This window comes from Monodelphis domestica, chromosome 5 (genome assembly GCF_027887165.1).
Source record: "Monodelphis domestica isolate mMonDom1 chromosome 5, mMonDom1.pri, whole genome shotgun sequence".
Taxonomy (NCBI): Eukaryota; Metazoa; Chordata; class Mammalia; order Didelphimorphia; family Didelphidae; genus Monodelphis; species Monodelphis domestica.
In genome coordinates, this window is record NC_077231.1 from 26,196,949 (window position 1) to 26,221,798 (window position 24,850).

The 24,850-nt window shown below is 41.5% G+C and overlaps 1 protein-coding gene across 2 annotated transcripts; it reads left to right on the forward strand.

Annotated features, from left to right (window-relative positions):
• Positions 1-1,684: 1,684 nt before the first annotated feature.
• Positions 1,685-14,221, forward strand: PRIM1 (DNA primase subunit 1). 2 transcript variants are annotated; one of them, XM_056797828.1, is made up of 13 exons: positions 1,685-1,902; positions 3,668-3,825; positions 5,461-5,567; positions 5,640-5,713; positions 6,116-6,252; positions 6,696-6,754; positions 7,086-7,195; positions 7,825-7,916; positions 8,286-8,424; positions 9,486-9,555; positions 9,641-9,735; positions 12,010-12,108; positions 12,676-14,221. In XM_056797828.1, exons 1-13 carry the CDS (start codon positions 1,800-1,802, stop codon positions 12,693-12,695), a joined length of 1,263 nt encoding a protein of 420 aa, XP_056653806.1. In that variant the 5' UTR covers positions 1,685-1,799; the 3' UTR covers positions 12,696-14,221. The 2 variants fall into 2 exon arrangements, 1 of the variants encoding a protein (XP_056653806.1); XR_008911980.1 differs by lacking the exon at positions 12,676-14,221 and adding an exon at positions 10,240-11,177 and having other exon boundaries at positions 1,703-1,902; positions 12,010-12,111.
• Positions 14,222-24,850: the final 10,629 nt, after the last annotated feature.

Below are 24,850 nucleotides of genomic sequence, written 5' to 3' on the forward strand. Positions count from 1 at the left end.
TGGCGAGATAATTAAGAGAGTGTATAGAGAAAGAAGAGAGCCCAGAGCACTGTCTTGGAAGACAAACACACTTAGGAGGAAGAAAGGGAATGATTATCTAATGAAGTGGACTAAAAAGAATTTATCAGAGAGGTAGAAGAGTCAGGAGAGATTTCTTTCACAGAAGAAAAGAGAAGATGGAATTTCTAGAAAGGTTTGGTCTAGATTCTTAACCTAAGGCTCAAGTACCCTTCAGGGGTTCTTGTATAGATTTCAGGAGAGATCTATGAACTTGGGACTTTTAATAATTTTGTTATCCATAGTTGAACATAATTGGTTTTCTCTGTAATTCCATATTTTTTTTTATTTCATGCATTTAAAAATATATAGCTCAGTGGATTGAGAGCCAGGCCTAGAGACAGGAGGTCCTAGGTTCAAAATGTGTGACCCTGGGCAAGTCACTTGACCCCCATTGCCTCACCCTTACCACTCTTCTGCCTTGGAACCAATAGTTCCAAGACAGAAAGTAAGGGTTTAATTTTAAAATAAAATAAATAAATAATAAAAAATATTATTCTGAGGCTTCATTAGATTCATTGAATTCAGGACACAAAAAAGGTTAAGACAGGGCTTCAAAGGTTACAAAGACACAGGCAACTATAACTCAGTGGATTAAAAGCCAGACCTGGAGATGGGAAATCCTGGGTTCCAATGTGATCTCAGACACTTTCTGGCTGTGTGACCCTGGGCAAGTCACTTAACCCCCATTGCCTAACCTTTTCCACTCTTTTGCTTTGTAACCAATGCACAGTATTGACTCTAAGATTCAAGGTAAGAATTTTTGTTTTTATTTTTAAGTTATAAAGAAGTAAAATGAAGAGTGAGAAAAAGCTATTGAATTTAGTAGTTAAAAGACTGATGAAACTTGGGAGGGAGCTATTGCTCTTGGAAGAATGACAATGACTTCACATACTGTCAAATCCTAACTAGCTTAAACAATATGCAATTAGCAATTGTGGGAGTCAAACATAAGGAGAGTCCGGGGACTATATCTGGAGATCAGTTTTTCTGTTGGGCTACTTCCCAAAATTCTGTAACCTGAGTTCCCCTCTGAATGGGAGAAATCAATTAAAAGAAGGTGAAATTCTATTTCCTGAAAGGGAAGCTTCAGATTCCTCATGATCTACAGATAAAAGTAGGACTTTGTCTTTAAGGAATAGTGTCAACTTTCTTCCAGTCCTGGTAGAGACTGAGAGGTAAATTATTAGAACAAAAATGGGGGCACCACATCTCCCAGCCCTTTGTGATCCTATCCATCATCCCCTCCCTTTTTTTAAACACGAAAAATTCACTGGAACTTTATTTTAACATTCATTTTATAACATTTTGAGTTCCCAATTCTCTCCTTCCTTCTATTCCCTTCCCCACCCATTGGGAAAGAAAGAAATATATCATTATACAAGTGAGGTAAATCCTGCAAAATATATTTGCATATTCAGGTTAATGATTCTTGGAATTAGTTTCCCTTCTCTGCAAAAGGGTGGGATAGGACTGCGTAATCTCCCACATCCCTTCTGTCTCGAACCAGTCTTCGAATCGCTCCTTTCCCTTCTCTCCCTCCCGGGAAGGACCACGAGCTCCTCAGCTCAGATTACAGAGCCAAAAACTACAATTCCCAGCAGGCCCCGCGGAAGACTTTCACGTTGTGCCCTGCCTGCGCCTGCGTAGTGGATCCGTTTCAGGGATTCCCATTTCCCGCCAAACTGTGAGGTTGGGGTGACTTCCCGCCAGTGGGGCTGTCAGGCAAAACCCCCGAGCCCATGGAGGCGTTTGACCCGGCCGAGCTGCCTGAGCTGCTCAAGCTGTACTACCGGAGGCTCTTCCCCTTCTCCCAGTACTATCGCTGGCTCAACTATGGCGGAGGTGAACTCGGAACGGGCTCCTCATCGGGGTGGGCTGAGCTGGGAGCCCGGAAGGGCCGCCCTGGGGGAGGGAAAAGGGAAGGGCGTTTGGGGAGCCCGGGATAGGGGTGGGACTGACCGGTGTCTGTGACCCAGCGCCCCACTTCTGAGGGTGGCTTGAGCCTGGCACGTAGGAAGCGCTTTATAAATGTTAGCGGCCATCGTTATTATTGATGTTGGTGTTGAAGCGCAATGTAAATGTGGTTGCTTCGCATCATTATTATTGTTGAAGTGCTTCAGGATATTAGCCATCACTTTTGTTTTAGCGCAATATGAATGTCAGCTAACATCATCGTTATTGTTACCGACAGTGAGTTGAAGTGACTTGCCTCTGGTCACACAGCCAGCCTGTATCTGAGGCAGGACTTGAAGCCAGGTCTTCTGTGCTCTGGGGCCAGCTTGATCCCTGCTCACTATCATTGATGCCTCTCACATCTGCCTCCTTGTAGTTACTTAATGAGTTCTGGTTAGATTGGATTGGATTGGATTCAACTTGCTCTGCTTGCCTCCAAAATGCTAAACTAGGAGCAACTAGGTGAAAATTGTGCATGAATGAAAGAAAAGCACTTAAAAAAAAACACAACTTTTACCTTATGTCTTAGAATTGAAGAGTAGTAAGAGTTAGGCAATAGGGGTTAAGTGAGTTGTCCATTTTCCCAAAGTAATAGCCTTTTTTTGTAGGTAAAGAAGAAATCATATTTTATATAATTTTAATTTTATTAATAGTTCATAAAATCTTTTTGCTCTAACAAAAGCATTTTCAATCAGAACAGTGGGATTAAATAGGCTTCATTATTTTTAGAAATCAGGGTTTAGTACTTTGTGATGCTGCAGTTAAATTGCAGTCTCCTGAAAGTGAAGGAACACATGAGGGTGCCATTGTCAACTATTCTGCAGCTTGGAATTGCCACCCTTCATTGGCTATTGTAATGCCTCCTGACCATCTGGCAAAGAACAGAGAAAAGCTTCTGTGTCATTCCATCATCACATATGCCTTGGTCACTGTCATCCTGACCACCAGGTTTTCTGCAAATAAACCCAGAGACTAGGCAGAGCCTGACTTTTGTCAGCTGGCAGATGGGAAGAATTTGGTGTGTGAAACTGCATTTTACCTGCTTAAGGAATTAATGTTATTAAAAATCTATGTCTGATGGAATCAGTTTCTGTTCCTTTATTATGTTTGGGGGTAGCTAGGTGGCTCAAATGTGTCCTCAGACACGTCCTAGCTGTATGACCCTGGTCAAGTCACTTAACCCCCACTGCCTAGCCCTCACAGCTCTTCTGCCTTGGAACTAGTACACAGTATTGTGGATTGATGGAAGGTAAGAGTTTTGTTTATTTGCTTATTTACTGTGTCTACTGTTTAAAATATAGATGTAGGCATACTGCAGTAACCATAGTCCTCGAAAACTTGCCTATAGTATGGCTTATAAGTAGCTCTTCCTGGACTATTCCTTTGTTTCAAATATTCTTCCCCCTCCTCAATAAGGAACAAGGCAGCTCCAGGCTGTATCATGTCTATGATCAGTTTGCTAAGATGGGCACGAGATCAAAGGAGACTTTCTTATCTTTCATCGTTGTTTCTACCACATCTGGCACAGTTCCTTGCACCTAAGTGATACTTACTGAATTCAGTTAAAGAGTAAGCCCTCGATATCTGCTGATGGCTTATTGCCATGGCTGCCTCCGGCACCACGCGGACTTAAAACGCGCCTTGTGTTTTACAGTGGTGAAGAATTATTTTCAGCACCGGGAGTTTTCATTCACTCTCAAAGATGATATATATATTCGCTACCAGTCTTTCAACAACCAGAGTGAAATGGAAAAGGAGATACAGAAGTTGAATCCCTACAAAATTGATATCGGAGCAGTGTATTCCCACAGAGTAAGTATCTGCTCGTCTTCCTCGGCACGGACGGCCCAAGGTCCGGGCTGTGCTGGGGTTTTCTGGACAAGGAAGCCGGAGCGGTTTGTCGTTTCCTTCTCCGGCGAATCCTTTTGCTGGGCCGTCTGAGGTTATGTGATTTGCCCCGGGTCCCCTAGCAAGGAAGTGTCTGAAGCCAGATTTGAGCTAAGGCCTTCCTGACTCCGAGCCTAGCACTGTATTGGGGAAGTGACTTGCCCAGGGTCATCCACCTAGGAAGGGTCTGAGGCTGGATTGGAACTCCGGGCCCAGGGCTCTAAGCCTTGAGCCACACACCTGCCTCCACGGTGAGTTTTCTAAGTGGATCAGACTGGACTTGTTTGAGTAGGAGCATGACAGGTCAGGCCTACGTTTTAAGGTAATCCCGTGGGCAGCTGTGTAGAGGGTGGATTACGCTATGGAGGCAGGAGGACAGTGAGGATCCCGTTCCAAACCATGGGGCCCACGGAGGGGCAGATGGCTGGGGATGGCCGCCTCCCTGCCCACGGGCGGCCTTCAGGGACAGCGCAGTGCCCCGGGCCCGTGGCGGCATGTCACGGGTCCTCGCACGGCGCTTGTCCGTGAAGGCGCCCGGGCGGGCGGGTGGTTTGGGAAGGTGTACGACTGGAGGAGGACCACGAAGGAGCTCTGTTCCTCAGGCTCCGCGGGAGCGGGGGACAACTTCACGATAAAATGCCTTTAAAGAGACGCCGTTGGATTGGAGACGGTGAGCGGACAGGCCTAACTCTGCCTTGGATAGCTTTTCAGGGTTCACGCCTCAGGGGCAGCCCGGAGGCCCGGGGGGGTGCGGAAGGAGGGCCAGGGTTCTGCTCTAGCCTCAGACACTCCTAGCTGGCCCATTTAACCCTTGCCTAGCCCCATTGCTCATCTGCCTCCACGACTTAGCGGGGATTCTAAGATGGAAGGTTAAGGGTTTGTTAAGGACCTACTATGCGTCAGGCACGGTGCTGGAGGCTCAGGGCACAAAACAAAACCGCCTTTACACTCAAGAAGCTTACATTTGGCTGAGAATAAAAGTGATTCTACATAAGCGAGTAAATACAGAATCATTTCATGGGGGAGGGGTGCTGATCATCCAGAGTGACCCTGGGCAAGTCACTTGACCCCCACTGCCTAGCCCTCGTCACTCTTCTGCCTTGGAACCAATACACAGTATTGACTCCAAGACAGAAGGTGAGGTGTTAAAAAAATAAAAATAAAGTGCATCTCTCCAGACTTAGCAGAGGATCCTCACTAGCAGAGGCTTAATCCGTGTTGTTCAAATGGAAGCGGAACTCCTTGGAATTCTCTGCAATTAGCACTTTATGTTACGGTAGTGGCTTATCAGGCATTTGAAAACCTTTCCCTCCTGGTGAACCATTCTCTGGGTCATATACAAAGAGCGCCTTCTTTGGGAGCCCAGAAGTCCAGGAGGCCAGCCTGCGTTCGGTTCTCATCAACTCCCCCTTTGTGGGATCCGCGAGAATTGGATTGCACCGGTTTTTACCCCACCGGCTGTCTTCTTCCCTGGCCTGCTGTTGCGTGCCTGGTGCTTGGGATGGGGGGAAGGCAGACGCTTGCCTGGCCCTCACAGCTCTTTGGGTTCCTCATCCACAGCCCATCCAGCACAGCACGGTGAAGCTGGGGGCTTTTCAGGCGCAGGAAAAAGAGCTGGTGTTTGACATTGACATGACGGACTATGACGACGTGCGGAGGTGCTGCAGGTAAGGCCGCGCCGTCCCCGCTGGGCGGAGGGTTCCGGGGCCCGCAGCGACACTAACGCCCCTCGGCTTCAGTTCTGCAGATATATGCTCCAAGTGCTGGACCCTCATGACAGTGGCCATCCACATCCTGGACAGAGCTCTGAAAGGTAAGTGCCTCCCAGGCCCCTCTGGTAGGAGCCAGGGAACTGCCCGGGGACGAGGAGGAATGATGAGCCCGGGGACGAGGAATAAGCGCACGCCGCTAGCCTGTTCTGGAAGAGTCCTCAGCCTGATCCCACGGAGCCCCACAGACCAGGCCCTTTGGGGGACGTTCCCCTAATGACAAAAGAGAGCCCTTCTTAAAGGAACAGTTTGATTCTGAGCACGGCTTTATGCTCTTTCATTCCTTCTCAAGACCGGCACATGTCTTATTCGTCACATGTGACAGAAAAATGGAGTCTTATAGGGACTACTGTCTGCAAACATCACACCGGCCACCCAGTGTCTATTTTAGAAGGTATGAGTGGATTTACCAGGAAAGAGAAAACACCCAATTTTTCTCTCCACAGAGGACTTCGGATTTAAACATTGCCTCTGGGTGTATTCGGGAAGGAGAGGTGTCCATTGTTGGGTCTGCGATGAAGCCGTCAGAAAATTGTCCTCAGCAGTCCGCTCTGGGATAGTAGAATATCTAAGTCTTGTGAAGGTACCGGCCAGAGTGGAAATGCCCTTGTGGGCCTCACGCAGGTCATTGACCTGCCAATCCTTAGTAGTACACAAATTGAAAGCTTTATTCTGGTCACTCCCACCTTCGGGGTGTCCCCTTCTAGAGTGACTAATGAATAGCTGATTTTACCTGGAAACCCTTCAGGGACAGTTTGATATTTCAAAACTGCTTATGCATCTTTACCATTATAATGCGGAGGGAAATTAAATTGTTTTTCCTATTCATTTGTGTCCATGGAAATTACTATATAAAATGTTAAGTGTTGGAACAGCTCCCAAGCATCCCTATTTAAAGAAAGAATATAATCAACATTTTGTGTATTTTTATATCCTTGTGGTTACAAAGAATAAAATCACTTGAATAATTTTAAAAAATTTGCTTGTCCTATTTAATACACAAACAGCTCTTTTTGACTTTTTCAGGGAGGAGAAGACATGAAAAAGAAGGTTCATCTCAGCACAAAGATTCACCCTTTTGTCAGGTCTGTTAAAAAAATTATTAATGTGATTCAAGATTTTCGTCATCTTCTCTAAGACCAAACTTCATAGAAACATACCTCATATGTATCGTTGTTGGCTGTTTTTTTGTTTTGGGCCAATTTCTCCTTTTAAGATGTTGTTATGAGATTCTTCGTCCTATTTAAGGCTACTCTGACACTACAGTATCTCAGGCTTTAATTAACATTTGCACATCTAACTATCAATTCAGTGAAAATTGAATAACACATGAATGGAGTAACTAATCCCACTAAATAATAGAAGCCCTGTGTGAATATGTTGCTAATAATGGGTTTGTCATTTTTGTTCCTACAGAAAATCAATAAACATAGTAGAAAAATATTTTGAAGAATATGCCCTGGCTGGTCAAGATATTCTTGAAAACAAAGAGAAATGGGATAAGATTTTAACTCTCATTCCTGAATATATCCTTTCTAAAGAAATTATTAAACTAGATGTCTTTATCTGTAATTCTGTGAATAATGTTTTCTGCCCTATTTTAATCTTTTTTATCATTCACCTCTATTAATGTAATTTTTTTTACTCTGAGGATTTTTTCCCATGAGTTATTCTTGTCTGTGCACATTTCCTAATGAACTGTAAGAATAGGAACAAAGAATTGGCATTCAGAACATCTAGTTGATTTAAAAAGCAATATGCTTTTGTATTGCATTTATACATTTCTCCAGCTTTGGAAGTTGACCCTCCTCCAGAATTTAGGGCTAGGAATATTACTTCTTCCAAATAACTAAATGAAGTCGTAAAATATGTAGATCCAGGAGAATTTATCCTAAGCTCTTCTTGCAGTTTGATTAGGAATAATGATTAAGTTGTTGCTGCTTCATGAAGAAGGCTTTCTGGCAAGCCAACATTATATTTTTTTAATGGTTAAAGTTGTTGTTTGTTTTTTAAATTGTAACTCTAAGAAAATTAGGATTTACCCCTGAAATATCTACAACTTTCAGCCATCTTATGAAGATCCACCTTAAGTGAACTTAGAATTTGCCTTATTTGTGCCATAAGCTAGTGTCCTCATTTCTTAACTGCCTGTCACCTCTTCATGCTGATCTTCAGCAAGGATTCCAAAGGTGTCACAATTCAGTCCAGCGCTGGGAATATTTGAAGAAAGTGGTGAGCAAAAATCGGGTATGTTCCTCAAAAATATTTGGTTTGGGAAAGGGAAAAAATGATTTATTGAGCTCTCATTTTTTTTCGTAGAATGTTGAAAAGAATTGGTCATTTTTACTTGTAAAAAGACTTAAGAGTTGCAGCATGGCCTCACTGAATCAGTGTGAGCCCTCCTTTGCCATAGTGCTATGTGGCCATAGCGTGGGCCCTTAGAAGCGCCCCAAGCAAGTCAGAGTACATACCTGGCTGCACTGGTACAGAGTTTCCTCTCAGGAGTTTGCTACACCCACGAAATCACAGAACCAGACCAACAGAGAAGAAAAATCATCCGTCTTTTTAAAGACTCTCTGCTGCTTATCCCATTGGGCTTCTGTTTGTTTTCCAAAGCCTGTCAGAAGTGAGAAGTTTGGACCCTGGGTAGAGTGGGAGATCATGCTACAGTACTGTTTTCCTCGCCTGGATATTAATGTCAGCAAAGGAATCAATCACTTACTGAAGAGTCCATTCAGCGTTCATCCTAAAACAGGTACAGTTTAAATAGTAAAGAAACACAGGTAGGAAATGCACATTTTTAAATTGTATTGCTTTTTTGAGACATACAATTGCAGATATATAAAACCAAGTGTTTGTGGGCCTCCTATCATGGGTATTGGAGTATAACAAAGATTAAGAGGAAGGTGATAGGCATATACCTGGGAACTAATAACGAGACAACATTTTGAATACCTATATATCAGAAATGGAAGTTCTTCTGTTTTGGGGTTTTTTTTAAGGCAATGGGGGTCAAGTGACTTGCCCAGGGTCACACAGCTGGGAAGTGTCTGAGGCCAGATTTGAACCTAGGACCTCCCATCTCTAGGCCTGGTTCTCAATCCACTGAGCCACCCAGCTGCGCCCCAGAGTTTATTATAGCAAGAAAGTCTTATGAGTAGAGTTTCCTCTACTCAGAAAGAAAGATTAAAGAGTTGGTATCCAGTAATTCATTAGGTAACTGGGTTAATTTTTTTCTATATAGTTGATTAACAAATTCAAATTTAAAGAAAATTTTCATGCACCTACAATGGGCCAAGCACTGGCCAGGCTAGGTTGACACTAACTAGGTACTTTCTAAATGGGTCTATTATTCACACTATTAACATCAGAATTCATGAGCTGGAAGGAACCCTAGAGAGATTAATTGTCCACTGTTCATTATACTTCTAATTAGGTATAAAATTGAGATTAGAATCCAGGCCTCTGCATTCCCTCCCTGGTACCATCTCCATCCCTCATTTTCTCGGTGATTGTAAAAGACATTTTTAGATCTTTTTTTAGCTTTTAAGAAGTCCCAAGTATAAATTTAAAAGTAATAAAATTCGCAATACTGAGGAGTGGCCTTGGCCTCCCCAGGCCACGCTCTGCCTCCCAGCGAGGCATTCTCAAATATGTCCCGGTGGGATGTGGTTTCGCTTCTTGGGCCAGATTGGGGACATGGGTGGAGCTGAGCCCTCGAGGCGGATGACCCCCTCTGGTTTTACACTTGTAACTCCTGACCACAGTGACTGGCCCCATCAGCAAGGAGAGTGACGCTTGTTTTGGCTCTTGTAGGTCGCATTTCTGTGCCTATTGATTTGCAGAGAGTGGATCGATTTGACCCCTTTGCGGTGCCTACCATAAGGTGTGTTGTTTAGTTTAGCTTTTCTTGGCCGCTGGGAATTCCGTGGCTGTGGCGACCACTCAGCCGCCACGTTCTCCCCTTGCAGCCAGATCTGCCGGGAATTGGACGTGGTGTCGGCTAGCGAAGAGGACGGGAACAAGGAGAACGAAGCCGAGGCCGAAGTGAAGCGGCGCACGAGGGGTAAGTGACGAAGGAGGGGCGCTCCTGCGCACGCGCACGAGTCCTGCGCCCACACGCGGCTGCAGATTTTTCCTCAGAACCGCCATCAGCAGTTTTCAGTGCCTCTCTGCGTCCAGGGGCTGCGCCCAGAAAATCCCCGCTCTGCGGACGGGGCTAGCCTATCGAAGGGCCTCCTAATGAGCCTTCCTGCCTTGCACTCTCCCTTTTCAGTGGCTCTTCATTTTTTTAACCCTCGGCTTCCCTCTTAGTAACATCCAGGGGGGGCGGGGTCCCGCCACTGGGAAGGGTCTGAGGCCGACTTTGAACCGGCCTATCCATGGTGCCCCAGCCGTCCCTGGGTGTCACTTTTAAAATAAATCTGATGATCTCACGCCTCCAGAATCCTCGGAGGCTCCCTGCTACCCGCCAAATAATTCTCCATCTGTTCTGCTTTATGTTCAAGGCCCGCCCCCGCGCGTCCCTGCCTGTCTAGCCAGGCTCATCTCATGCCTTCCTCCTTTGCAGCTCTGGGTCTCCCTTCAAGGCCCCGGTTCCGGTTCCTGGGAGCACTCCCCAGACCTCACTGAGCCCTTGACTGTGCGGCTTGCGGAATGGGACCTGGTGGTCCCAGAGGCGAGACTGGTTCCTTTTATTAACCCGTGGTGGACTTTCAGCAGGCCAGAGGGGCAGCTGCGGGCGTGGAGTGGGGGAGGGGCGGCCTGGTGGACTTTCAGCAGGCCAGAGGGGCAGCTGTGGGCGTGAAGAAGGGGGAAGGGCAGCGTCTTCAAGTACTGGGGAGGCCCCTCAGCTCTGAGAGCCCTGGGAGGGTTCTGTAGAGGCTGAGCTTGCGCAGAGTCGCATGTTTTATGGAGACCCCTCTCGGCACATTTGCAAGCCGAGCTTTGGTGTCCCCTTGTGGAGTCACAAAAAGAAGGCCTGCGCTCCAGCGCTTTCAGAGCCTGGCCCGGCAGGGGTCTGAGGCCTTCCATTTCTACAATCGGCAGGATTGGTCGAGCACGTGAGGGTTTTCGGAGTGTGTCCTACGTGACCTCCCTTGGTCCCTGGGCATACACGAAGGGCCGAGTGAGGCCGCCTCCCTCCAAGCCCCACCCTACCCACTGAGCCGGGCGCTGCCTCTCCCGCTGCTTTTCAAGCCGACTCTGCACCAGGCCCACTTTCCTGGCTAGCGTTGGCAGGGTACCTCGTGGCTTTTCTGCCAAGAGGCGGAAGAGGCGTTGTGGTCTCATGGCTAAAGGTCTGAAAGCCTTTTCCGCCTGTGACGGCTGGAGTGTAGCAAAGTTGTGGCTTCAGCACAGCATTGGCAACTGGAAAGTGCCTTTGTGAGGCTTAAACACCGTTTTAAAGGGTTGTTTGCTGTTCCTATGGCGTGTCCACCGAGATGAGAAAGTTTCACGACGAGTTTTTTGGGAGTGAGGGGAAAGGCACAAAGTTCTTATATTACGGTGCGTCCTGTTCTGTCCTCTTTTATCTTATCATGCGACTTTCCAATGAGGAGGTATTTTGCCTCTGCCATCAGTCCAAAGTAATAGCAGCAACTGTATCTACTGGATGAATAAATGAGGGTTCCTCTGACATTTTGTGAATGTTCTAGATTTTGTTTTAAGTTAAACCTGCATAAGTGGGGATAAGAACCTCTAGACTATCCTAAAATTCAATATGTGATGGACCTGCAAAGCATGTTAATTATTTCCTTGCCAAAAGTTTCCAAAGTAGACTTTTTTCCATGCAAGTGAACAACTCGAATAGAATAATAATTTAAAGGGGAAAAGAGAATTTAACATAAAACCTTTGCTTAAAATATTTTGAAGAAAATGCATCACGGTCTTAATTGTCTCCAAAACTCACAGGCCTGACTATTCTAAAATATATTGGGGGCAGCTAGATTGGATCTGGAAGTCCTGGATTCAAATGTGACCTCAGACACTTCCTAGCTGTCACCTTTAGGCAAGTCACTTAACCCCATTGCCTTGCCCTTACCACTCTTCTTCCTTGGAAATAATATTTCTTATTGATTCTAAGACAGAAGGCAAGGGTTAAAAAATAAATAAAATTAAATATATTGCTATTTTAGGAAACTTATTATTAGAATCCAGAGCTTCTAGGAGGAAGAACCTTTAATAGTCATTTGATTTTGCCTATTACTAGAATGACTATGAAAACAGTCAACCAAACAGGAGTAGCATATATTAAAGGACATTCATAGGCTCTTCAACCACAGTTGTGACACCTTTGATGCTAAAAGGTTGAGTTGAACACATTTTATTTGTTCCCTAGATTATAAGAAGACCAGTCTAGCTCCCTATGTGAGGTGTTTTGAACAGTTTTTGGAAGAACTGGATAAGTCCAGAAAAGGAGAACTTCTGAGGAAGAGTGGTAAGCATTCAGAAATTAGCCAAATTTTCCATGGCCTTTCCCTTTTAATCTTTCTGGAACAAAGTCTGCAGAAGGAGTAAAGTATAGGAAAAAGGAAGACGTTTAGGCTGTAAATCTCAGCACTCCTCCAAACTTACTGACTTGGATTTGATATCCTTAAAGTGCTTTAGAAAGTTGTGATCCTTCTGTAGAAATATGGCAATTTCTTTCTTCCTTTTGAAGCATCTATGTGAAATTTTAAGGAGCAGAGCCCAATATAATGCCTCGTTCATAGTAGGGTATCAAAAAATATTTGTTGAGAATGAACACACTGTTGTGACAACATTAGAAAGCCACATTAATTCCCGTCATGACACACTATTAGTATCAAGCTCTAAATATTCCTGTTTTACTGTACCAACCTACAATGTGGGTTTCAATAAACACAAGAACAAGTCTTAACAGGACTGAGAATTCTGTGAAAGCATTAACATTTAAATGTAGAAATAATTGGTTCTTACTGTACTTTGATAATGCTTTCCTTGCTTAAAATATATATATATATATATCTGTAACTTTCTCTTTTAGATACACAGAGAGATTTCTGATGACAACGGCTCCCTTTATACCCACATGGATTTCTCTGACCTTCAACCAATAGCCATCTCTGACCTTCAGCATCCAACCATGTAATAATATACTGGACCATACACGGTGTCATTTAAGAACAAACGAAAAATCTGCAAGCAGAGTAGGACTCTGGCTTTCAAAGATTCCAGATCATTAGCTTTCTGGGTTTTTGGTAACAATGTGGACCCCTTTAATAATATTTTTTGGTAACAAAAGTTTATTACTCAGCTGTCTTTAATAATAAAACAAAAGTTTCCAAGGATCTTAATTTCAATTCATTGGAAACAGCCAGAAGATTTTCCTGGGTAGAGGAAGGGTTTGTCCTTAAGTCTCAGAAGGGCTAGTTAAATTTATTGCCTTCATGATTGTTCTGAGTCACAAAAGAACTTTTCTGGGTTTCTGCTGACTGACCCCTGTGCCTGATCTTCACAATTAATTGTTTTTCACCCTCACCTTCTGTCTTAGAATTAATACTATGTATTGGTTCCAAGGCAGAAGAGTGGTAAGGGCTGGGCAATTGGAGTCAAATGACTTGCCCAGGATCACACAGCTAGAAGTATCTGAGGCCACATTTGAACCACTGAGCCACCTAGCTGCCCCCCATAATTCATTTTAAATAGTACATGGAACCTTTTTCTTTTAACTCAAAACACACCCCCCCCCAAAAAAATGAGCCTTTCACTACAGAACATAGAGGATTGCATATGAAACTGAATGTTTCATACAGCTTGCTTTTTTAATAATAAATTCTACATATTGCTTTCTAAACTAACCTGCTTGTCTATGCTTCTATTCTCCTCTATGCATTTTTTTTAAACCCTTACCTTATTGGTTCTAAGGCAGAAGAGTGGTAAGAGCTAGGCAATGGGGGTTAAGTGACTTGCCTAGGGTCACACAGCTAGGAAGTGTCTGAGGTCAGATTTGAACCTAGGACCTCCCGTCTCTAGGCTTGACTCTCAATCCATTGAACTACCCAGCTACTCCCTTCCCTATGCAATTTTAAAAAATGTTTCAAAGACCTGCTTTTTTGGGTATTGATATTACTAATCTACCTTCTTCCCAATTTCTCCCCACCCCCATTAATTCCAGTTTCACTGACACCATCTCCCATTAAAAAGAGAAAAAGGAAAAAAACAAACAAACTTTTAGCACCTGAGGCAAGTCAAATGAATCTACATAGTGTCAAAGTCCAGAAATGGATCTCTTTCCTTCACTTCAGAAAGTGGGTAGCACACCTCATGGAATACGTCCTCTGGAGACATGCTTGGTCATTGCACCGATCAGAGTTCTTAGGTTTTTCAAAGTTATTTTTCATATTGCTGGAAACAGCCAGAAGAATTTCCTGATGGAGGAAAGGTTTGTCTTTTGCTGTACTATTGTTGTATGAATTATTCTGGTTCTTCTGACCACTCCACATCAGTTTGTGCAACCTAGCATTCTCTAAAATGGTCCCTTTTGGAATTTCTTTGGAACCAATAATAAACCATAATTATCCAAAAGGCAATCTAAGACACTCCTTTAAATTCTCATTCTCAGCTTTTTTTTTTTCCCCCTTTTGAGTTTTCCCTTCAGGATCACAGAATTTGTTTTGATTAAGGCTACTTCTTTCCCAACCTTATACTCCTGCCCTTTCTGGATCCTTGCTTGTTTCTTTGCTGAGTCTATTGTATTTCTACTCCAAACTAATTGAGTTTGTGTGTTGAACTTTCTTTTGTCTGTTTTATAAAACTAGCAACTCCTTCTCCTTCCATATTTATATACTTTTTCCCCTCATGTACTCTAAACATGAGAAATAGCAAATTCTATTCCTTTCTTTCCTCCTATTACACACTCTTTCCCTTCTTAAAGACAGCGTAACAAAACCGATTCATCATAAGGCCTCATAATCCCCTTAATACCCTTTGAAGGCATTAAGGTTCTGAAGGGTCACATCTCTTAATTTACTTCTATTAGGATGTTAGCACTCTGTGATCATAAAGGCCTTCCAGGACTCACATTAATTTTACTTTTCTAGGTTTCTCTTGTCTCTGAGTTTTCACTTCAATGTTTCTATGCAGTGATGGTCTTTTCTTCATATATGCTTAAAAGGTCTCATGCACTAAAGATCCATTTTTTCTCCCAATGAGAGTAGACTTGGCTTGGCAAGTTAAATTATTATAAACATCTTTTGCCTTTTGAATATCGTGTTCCACAATGTGATCTCATTTATGCTAGAAGATGCCAGATCTATGATCCTGAATGGTTCTTTGACACTTGAACCACATCTTTGTGAATGCTTGAAGTATTTTTTCTTTGACATAGAAACTGGATTTTGGTTATGACATTCCTGGGACTTTTCTTTTTAGATTATCTTTCTATCTTCATTTTGCCCTCTGGTTCTAATAAGGTTGAATATTTTGATTTAAGATTTCTTGAAATATGGTGCCCAGGTAGCCAATCCCAAAATTTGTTTTCCTTGATTATATATGTTTGTAATACAGATTTTGTTTTTCTTGCTTTTTCAGTGGAGGGATGGGGAAGGAAGAGAATCTGGAACTGAAATTAAATTTCATATAAATATAATTAGTCAGCTTGTGTTTTGTTTTTATCAGAGTTTTCAGAAACTCCCAAAATTCACTTTCAAAATAATTTAATGTAATTTGTTTTTTAACAAAACAAAATTTCCCCCAGTATCTATCTCTTTCCTCCTTTCCAGAGAGCTATCCCATATACCCCCCAAAAAAGAGCAGCAAAACTGATCAATACATCCCCAAAATCTGAAAATATATGTCATAATTGTGGACCTTCCACCTCTGCAAAATGGTAGGGTGTGTCTTCTCATCTCTTCCTTGGAGCCATTCCTGATAATTTTGCAACATTCACTTGATTTCTTTATACAATTCTTTCCATTTGCATTGCAGTAATTTTATATACTATTTTCTTGGTTCTGCATTAGTTCATGTAGATCTCTTGTTTCTTTATTTGTTATCTTCATTCTTACAGAACAGTAAAATTCCATTGAATTCATGTACCACAATTGTTCAGTCATCCTAGTAGACAGACACTTACTATTATACAATTCTTAGCTATCGCAAAAGTGCTGCTTTATGGGGCAATTTAGGGAGCTCAGTAAATTAGAGAGACAAGAAGTCATGGGTTCAACTATGGCCTCTGTAATATTTATTGGGAAAATGGGTGGGATTGAAGAACAGGAGATACTGAAGGTTTTATAACAGGGAATAAAGGAGTTGAAGGGAGAGAGGAAATATGGCAGCTGGTGAGGTAAAAGGAGACAGATGCCCCTTGCTGAGAGACTATTTTTGAAAAATGGAGTTCCCAAGAAATGGGCCACTTATGATAGCCTGAGGTCCCATCTTCTCTATAGAATGATGTTGCAGATACCCCAGAGCAGGTAAACACGGACCCTCCTGAGGGACAAGCCTCCCCCCCAGATTTAGTCACCCAACAGAGATCCAATAAGGACCATTTATTGTTGAATGGTTGTCCTGAGGTTCGGCTCCCACTATGTCCCCTGAAATGTTATTCCTATTATCTGGCTGTGATATTCAAGTAAAGATAAATGTTAATAACACATTTGGATTAGGGAGGTATTAGGGAAGAGGGGTTTCCCTAGATGAGGTTTGAGTCTCTCAGCTTTTGAGCTGAGGCCAAGACTGGTGGAGGGTTTCTTTTATTCCTGTCTATACTAATGCTAGCTTTCTTAAAAGTTCAGAGATTTTCCCTGATTTATCACATTGAATGGTTGCTCCAATTTTACCCAAAAAATCTCTCCCAAGAAGGTTTATTGGGCATTCTGGGATTAACAAGAATGTGTATTCTGTTGTTAGGGGTCCTAGAATTACCATTTTTTATTTTAGTTTTGGTATTCTCTTTTTTCCCTGTAGCCCCAATTATTTGTACATAACTTGTGATTTGGCTACCTTCAGGAGATGTTTTTAAAACAGATTTAGTTGCCCCTGTATCGATAAGAGCTGGGTAAATTTCATTACCCACTTTTATCATGACCCTTGGTCTGTGTTCTCATTTTGTTGGCATACTTGGACCATAGGTGCATGTATTTCTATTTTGTTCAAACCCCAATTTTGTTCTTCATCTACAGACTTTTCTTGTTGCTTTGAACATTCATTTTGCAATCCATCATCAGTTTGCAATGAAATTGCATTATCATGGAGACTTTAAGGATGATGTAATAATGTTTGTGTTTGCTTTTTCTTGTGCAGTTACTATTGGTTGGAATTCTTTGGCATAAGGATTTAAGTTTGACTTTTCTATTATATCATTGTTATGTTCTTTTCTAATATCATCCCTGCTTTCAGTGTCATTGTCTCTAGGAAGTCTGCTAATATGAATGTTCTTTGTTATTGCATTTTCCTCCCCATTGGACCATTCTGTTGTTTGCTCATGTCCTTCACTTAATTCATACATGATGCAATTCACTATTGCTTGGATCTAATCTTTTGTGTTCTTTGCTTTTTAAGTCATAATGTCCTAATAAGTTTAAGGTTTGTGTATTACAGATTGTTGCCAGATCTGTTCTTTTCTCTTTCCTTGTATTTTGTTCCACTGTTCCAAAAATTTTCTCTTTAATCTCTGTTACATCATTTAATATTTACATCAATTATCTAATTGGATTTCTTCTTCTATCTGCTCTTTAGTTTTATTTTGTGCTTTTGGAACCCTATATTCTATTTGCATGCAGTCTTCTTTTCATTTTCCCCATTTCCTTTCCCATTTTTCCTTTTTGATGTTACCCCATGCACCTGGATTCATAACTGACTTTGTTTGACAGCACCTGAGACTACTTGCGAATAATGTGGTTTCACTCCTTGTTGGATGTATCTCTCCATGGTTTCTAAATCTTGTGCTTGCAATGAATTCTTGAAATTACAACATTTTGTATTTGTTTGTGTATTGTTGCTGCTATACTTGATGTTGCTTTTCTAGGACCTCCAGTTTGTTATTAGCTTGGACTAATTGTGCCTTTAAATAACAGTCTCAAACCATGTGACCCATTTCTCCATATAGGAAACATTTGGGTACATTTCTCCTTCTATTGTTTTGTATGTAATTTCTTGTGGGTTTGTATGATAGCAGAGTGGCTAGATTTTTTATTTCTTCAATTTCTTTATGTTTAATTGTGCTATTTGCCTCCTTGAGCTTGGTTTCAAGCTCTTGTATTATTTCATCCTTTTCCTCTAGGATTTTTTATGACCTGGGTATATGTAAGTTGCAGTTTTTCTTAAATTTTCCAGACTTAGTGTTTCCCAGTCTGGGCATTGAAGTTTAAAATATGATCTAATAGCTGTGTTACTGCCTTTCACAAATTGTCTCCTTATGTGTTGGGAGATTTTGTTCAGTTAAATTTTCAATCCAAGCACATCCTCTGCTACTTCAATAACTCTATCGAGGAACTTTAATGGATGTTCCCCACTTTCCTGTCTCGATTTCTCAAATAGTCCCCAAGTATCTGGTCTTTTTGAAAAACTTTTCATAGATCTTCTCTTTCTTTTTTTAGATAACTTAGATTTTCATTATTAGATAACTTTAAGTCTGTTCCTTCCTCTGGCCATGTTAAATTTGGATTGTTTCTAGTTTCATCAATGAATTGTTGTTTTTCCCTTTTTGAAAATAATTCTGAAAGAAGAATTCAGAGTTTCAAGGTCTGCTGCAGTAAATGGCTTATGCGTTTTAATGTGAATTATGCCGCTGTCTGGTTTAGGCTTGTTTGATCTCTTAGTGACAATATTAGTATTCCACCTTCAGTTCCGTCTGTTTTTCCTTACTTAGTTATATTGTTATTTTTAGGTATGTCTTGTTGTGTGTTAATATATTTGCCATTTTGTTTCTCTTCAGTCAGTTGCTTAATCATTTGCTTTAAGTTTCATCATCTCCCACATGGCTAAAAATCATCACAGCCATTTCATTGTCTTTGGATTTTTTTTTCCCATAAATTAGATGCACACCTATTTTTAGGGCATAGTATAATTGGATTAAGAAGAATAATGCTCCAGCATATGTGGGAATGAACTCTGAAGTTCAGAGTATTGAATCTTCAGGGACCTTAGAGCCCCTGGATTCTTGACTTCTTCTGATACTATACGTAATGCTACTGAACCTTAGGTTTCCAAGGTCCTTACTGTGCATTTACAATAACCTTGGAGATTTCTGACCACCTGAGATTTTCTTAGAGAACCTTTCCAGCTTGGGCAGAGTCTCATAGGCCATCTTTACCTCTATCCCTTCTCTGAGAAACTGGTGATGGTTAACCTTCATGGCCCTGGCTTTGCTGACAGCCCTTTTCCTATTGTTTGAAGACTGACTTTTTGTGTAATTCTGGAGCAAAAGATGTCAGTTACTGGATCTCATTGGATTTCTTGATCATTATTCAGTTTAGTGCAAATATCAGGGTTTTTCTTAAAGACTGGGAGGTGTCACTAGGAGCGGGGCAATCTCTGGGCCACCATCTTGGCTGAAATTTTCTCATGTATCTACATTGTTGTTCAGTCATTCATTTGTGTTCCCAGGGACTCACATACCACTACTGTCTGTGGGATTTTCTTGGCAAAGATACTGGCATGGTTTACCATTTTCTTCTCCAGTGGATCCTTTTGTCAGGAAATCTGTGATTAAATGGCTTAACCAGGGTCACACAACTAATAAGTGTCTGAGGCCAAATTTGACTCCAGGCCCAGCCCTCTATCTATTAAGCCACCAAGGTTAAAATCCTTAAATTACACCTATAGGAGTTACAATTCAAAATTCCAAAATACAAGTTCATTTTAAAATTGTAGCCTTACTTGTGAGTTGAACATTATTGGTCCAAGTGACAGATTTCCTTGCCTACTCTCAAATTTTAAAAATGCCTTATTAATGCTCTTTTTTCATATTAATGCATCCTCTCCACTGCTCCCTTCCCTGCCCAAATAGAAGCCCTCCATTATAACAAATATATATAATCCTACAAAACATATCAAGACACTGTCCATATCCAAAAATGCACATCTGGTTCTAGACCTCCATTCTCCACTATGTCTGTAAGTCAATAAAGTCATTAAACTTTTTTTAAGTGCTTACTGGCATTGTGCTAAATGTTGGGGACACAAATCTAAAAAAGCCCGTGCTTTCAGGGAGCTTACAGTTTCATGGGGAAAACCCTACACAAGAAAGCTGAAAGGAGGATAGAGACAGATAAGGAGGAAATGCCACATGGGAGGGTGAGGAAGCCAATGAAGCCCACAATGAATGCAGGTGAGTGGAAAATGAGTTGTCTGAAGAAATGTTAGTCTTCTTCCCCTCCTTAAAGGGAGGAATTCATGATTCTACCCTTTAATCAGAGGAACAGAATGTACTGATGGAGATGTGAGAAACAAGGCTGGCTGGATCTTGCAAGATCATAAGATTTCCCAATGAGTGCTTGGTGGAAAAGCCAAAAAAGTCCCAATGAGTGCAGTCAGATGGGAAATGAGGAGATATTACCAAGAGAGGACCTTCCTACCACCTAGCATTCCGCCTGGTACATAGAAGATGCTTATAAGTATATAAAGAGAGATTATAGATATAGAACATAAACATTCTATAAATGTAAACATATGAATGGTTAAACCAATTCACAACTTCACTAAGTGAAACAAACTGCCTATTCTCCCACCACTGCTCCAACAATTGCTGTTTTCCTCTTGTCATCTTTGCCAATCTGATGGGTATGAGGCAGATCCTCAGTCATCTTGCTCTTCATTATTAGTCATTTGAACCATTTTTTTTTCATTTGGTTGTTGATAGCTTGTATTCCTTTGTTTTAGAAATGACTCTCCATGTCAACTCTTTAGTACTCTAGATATTAGACTTTCATTGAATAAATTTGTTATGAAAATTTTTTCCTTCTGATTATAAGCATATTTATTTTCTAATGCAGGTTTTCAATATGATCAAAATTGTTAATTTTGTATTTTATGATAATCATTATCCTTTGTGTATTGAAGAATTTTCCTTTTCATAATTGTGACATATCTCCTTTTTTTTCTCAAAAATTTTTATGATATGACTTTTTACCCATTTAGAATTTGTTGTAATAGATGGCATTTGGTACTGGTCTGAACCTAATCTTGGTCAGAATGCTATCCAGGTTTCTCAGAAATGTTTGTCAAATGGGGAGGTCTGAGTCCAGCAGTTAGTGTCCTTGAGTTTATTGAACACTATAGTACTATATTCATTTGTTTTTAACTCTTATTTCCTCAGTTGGTTCCATTGACCAACTTTTCTTTTTTTGGTGCTGGTTAGTACCAAATTGTTTTGAGATCTGGTACTGGTAGGCCTTCTTTATTCTCATTTTTTTCATTATTTCTCTTGAGATATTTGACTTTTTGTTCTTCCAAATAAATTTTGCTATTTTATCTAGCTCTACAAATCATTTAATTGGTATTATACCAAATCTGTAAACTAATTTAGCAACAATTTAATGTTATAATTTTTATTATATTGGCAGCCCAATCATAAGTGATTAATAAATAGGTCTTCACTAATTTAAGCCTTCCTATATTTTTTTTATTTTTAAATTTTATTTAATTAGATTACTTAGAATAATTTTCCATGGTTACAAGACTCATGTTCCTTCCCTCCTCTCTCCCACCCCCTCCCATATATAACACACAATTCCACTGGGCTTAACATGTGCCATCGATCAAGACCCATTTCCTTATTATTATTAGTAGTTGCACTTTTAGAGTCTACTTTCCCAGTCATATCCCCACCGACCCATGTGATCAAATGGTTATTTTTCTTCTGTGTTTCTTTTCCCACAGTCCTTCCTCTGGATGTGGATAGTATTCTTTTCTCTTAAGTACCTCTAAATAGTTCTGGATCACTGCATTGCTGCTAGTAGAGAAGTCCACTACATTCGATTGTGCCACAGTGTATTGATTTCTATGTACAATGTTCTCCTGGTTCTGCTCCTTTTGTTCTGCATCACTTCCTGGAGGTTGTTCCAGTCTCCATGGAATTCCTCCACTTTATTATTCCTTTAAGCACAATAGTATTCCATCACCAACATATACCACAATGTGTTCAGCCATTCCCCAATCGTGGGACATCCCCTCATTTTCCAATTTTTTGCCACCACAAAGAGTGCAGCTATGAATATTCTTGAACAAGTCTTTTTCCTTATGATCTCTTTGGGGTACAAACCCAGCAGTGCTATGGATGGATCAAAGGGCAGACAGTCTTTTAGCGCCCTTTGGGCATAGTTTCAATTTGCCCTCCAGAATGGCTGGATCAATTCACAACCCCACCAGCAATGCATTAATTAATTAATTAATGTCCTGACTTTGCCACATCCCCTCCAGCATTCACTACTTTCCTCTGCTGTCATGTTAGCCAGCCTGCTAGGTGTGAGGTGATACCTCAGAGTTCTTTTAATTTGCATCTCTCTGATTATAAGAGATGTAGAACACTTCTTCATGTGCTTATTAATAGTTTTGATTTCTTTAACTGAAAACTGCCTATCCATGTCCCTTGCCCATTTATCACCTTCCTATATTTTTGCACAAACAAAACTCAACTCCTGTATATGATCTGTTGGCAAATCGTTTCTATTTTTCCTTCATAACATACTCTATATATGTACCCCTTTCTTCCTGTGCACTCTGAACACCTAGATGCAGGTCCTCATCACTTTATTCCTGGACTATTACAATCGCTCACTAGGTAGTCCTCTGCCCACTAGTCAAATGCCCTCTTACATACAAATGTACAGATCTGACCTCATCACCGCCTATTCAGTGAACTCCAGTGGCTCCCTATTCCCTCCAAGATCAAATATAACAACCTGTTTGTTTTCCAAAGCCTTCGTATGCCAGCACCTTCCTACTTTCCAGGCTACCCCCTTTAGTGCCTCTATGTTCTCTGTATACGACAATGACCGCCTTACCATTTATCCCTTACACATGATGCTCTATCATCTCTCAACTCTTGAGTGTTTTCACGGGCTGACCTCAAAGCCTGGAACACCCTCCCTCCCCCTCATCTGTACTCCTCTGACTTTCCTTAGTCTCAGCTAAAGTCTCCCCTTCTGCAAGGATCCTTTCTCGCTCCTTAAGCTTCATGCTTCCCTCTCAGATGACCACCAACTTATCCTGTCGTTGCTTACTTGTATATGGATGCTTTCATGCTCTCTTCCCCACTGGCCTGTGAGCTCTTTCTTTGAGAGGAAGAACTGATTTTTGCCTTTGTAGCACCAGAACCCAAAAGGCACTTAATAAATGTTAATTAACTGACTTTTTATATAAGTCTCTGGTTGATGGGCTATCATATACAATCATTTATATATCCTATACCTGTTTCGAATGGTACTTTTTTTCTATTTCAGCTTACTGGGTTTTGTACATAATAAACAGAAAGGCTATTGATTTGTGTGGATTTTTTAATATCCTGCTGCTTTGCAGAAGGCATTGTTTTCAATTAATTTGTAATTGAATCTCTAGGGTCCTGTAAGTAAAACCACCAAATTCAATACTTTTGTTTCTTCTTTGCTTTGGCATGGTGCCTAAATTTCTTTTTCTAGTATTACTCCTATAGTTAGTATTATATATATATTATATTAAGTAATATATGTAATATGTAGTATTATTGCGATAACACTTCTAAAGCTATATTAAATTATAGTAATGACAACAGGTATCCTTTTCCCCCCCCCACCAATCTTTTTGGAAAGTCCTTTATTATTTGGTGTTTCTTCCCTTCATTCCCCCATCCAAGATCCACTTAGCTGTGCCTTTGTTACTAGATGGGGTATGTCAGTCTATTTCACCCTGGTCCCAGTGACTCTTCCTGAAACTTTCAGGCCAAAAGTGCCCCTCTTTGACCACCACTCCCCAGGTTTTCCCTTTCCCCCATTAGAAGGCAAGCTTCTTGAAGGAAGGAACAGTTTTTGCTTTTTTTTAATCTGCTGGCCCTTAGCACTCTGCTTGGTACATAGTAGGTGCTGCAGAGACAAAAAAAAGAAATTGAACATCCATCCCTGGCTATCCATTTAATCAATGAATCAGAGAGGGATGCATGGGGAGGTCAGGGGGGACTAACACCTCTGGCATGAGGGCTTGCAGAGCCCTTTTCAAGGCTTCTCCTTCACCTTTGATGTGTCTACCTTTTGCCCAAATCTTACCTGTGGCTCCAAGAAGCCTCAGCATGCACAGAGGCCACATCCTGGTAAAACTTTGAAAGGCTAAACCAAGTTGTTGAAAGTCATTGATAAACCTCAAACTCTTCAGAGAGTTAGGGGGACATCTGGAGCCTTTCCCCAGCAGAATGAGAGAATGATAGTGATTTATTCCAATGGCCATGAAGGCAGTGCCTCTACCTGGGTCAGACCCTGAAGACACCAAAGCCATCCACACCATCCCTGGGCCATTACCAGTCATCCCAAGATGATTCTGGAAAAGAGATGGAGGCTGACAACTTCATACAGCCCTGCCTCCCTTAAATCCAAATCACGAGCAAATCAAGACGTCACCCTGAGATGCCATCGGTCCTCTTCAAAATGAAAGATGAATAGAATCAGAGTCCTCTGGTGGGTTGAGGCTTTTTGCTTGCATGGGCTGTCTGTCCAATCCAGTAAACATTCATTAAGTGCCCACTGTGGATGAGCATTGTGCTAAGTGATATGATGAAAAACAGTCCCTGCTGCACTTCAAGAACTTACTTGTAGAAGGAGAGAAAGCTAAAGAAAGGATAGAGGGATTACAAAAGGTTGCACACAGGCTGAGCCCTGAAGAAAGCTAGAACTCGGGGAGGGGTGGAAAAGGACCACATTTGAGGCACATAGGTCAATCCTAGGCAAAGGTACAGGGGGATCAACGGAAGCCTAAGTTTGGGTCTTGTAAGGATAATTTTAGGGTTGTGACCTAATTTAAATTAATTTTCATCATCAGGAAATAGCCCAAATAAAATACCCAAGTCAGTTTGGAGATTTATGGTGGTTTAATTAATATAGAGGGAAGGAATTAAGGAGGAGAGGGAAAAGTATAGGATTTCTCCCGCTGGCCTGTGCCGAGGTGGGGGGAAAGGGGGGGAAGGAGCTCAAAGTCCTCTGCCATGAGGTCTCTGAAGATTAGTGGCTTTCTAAGAGGATAGTGTTTGGAAG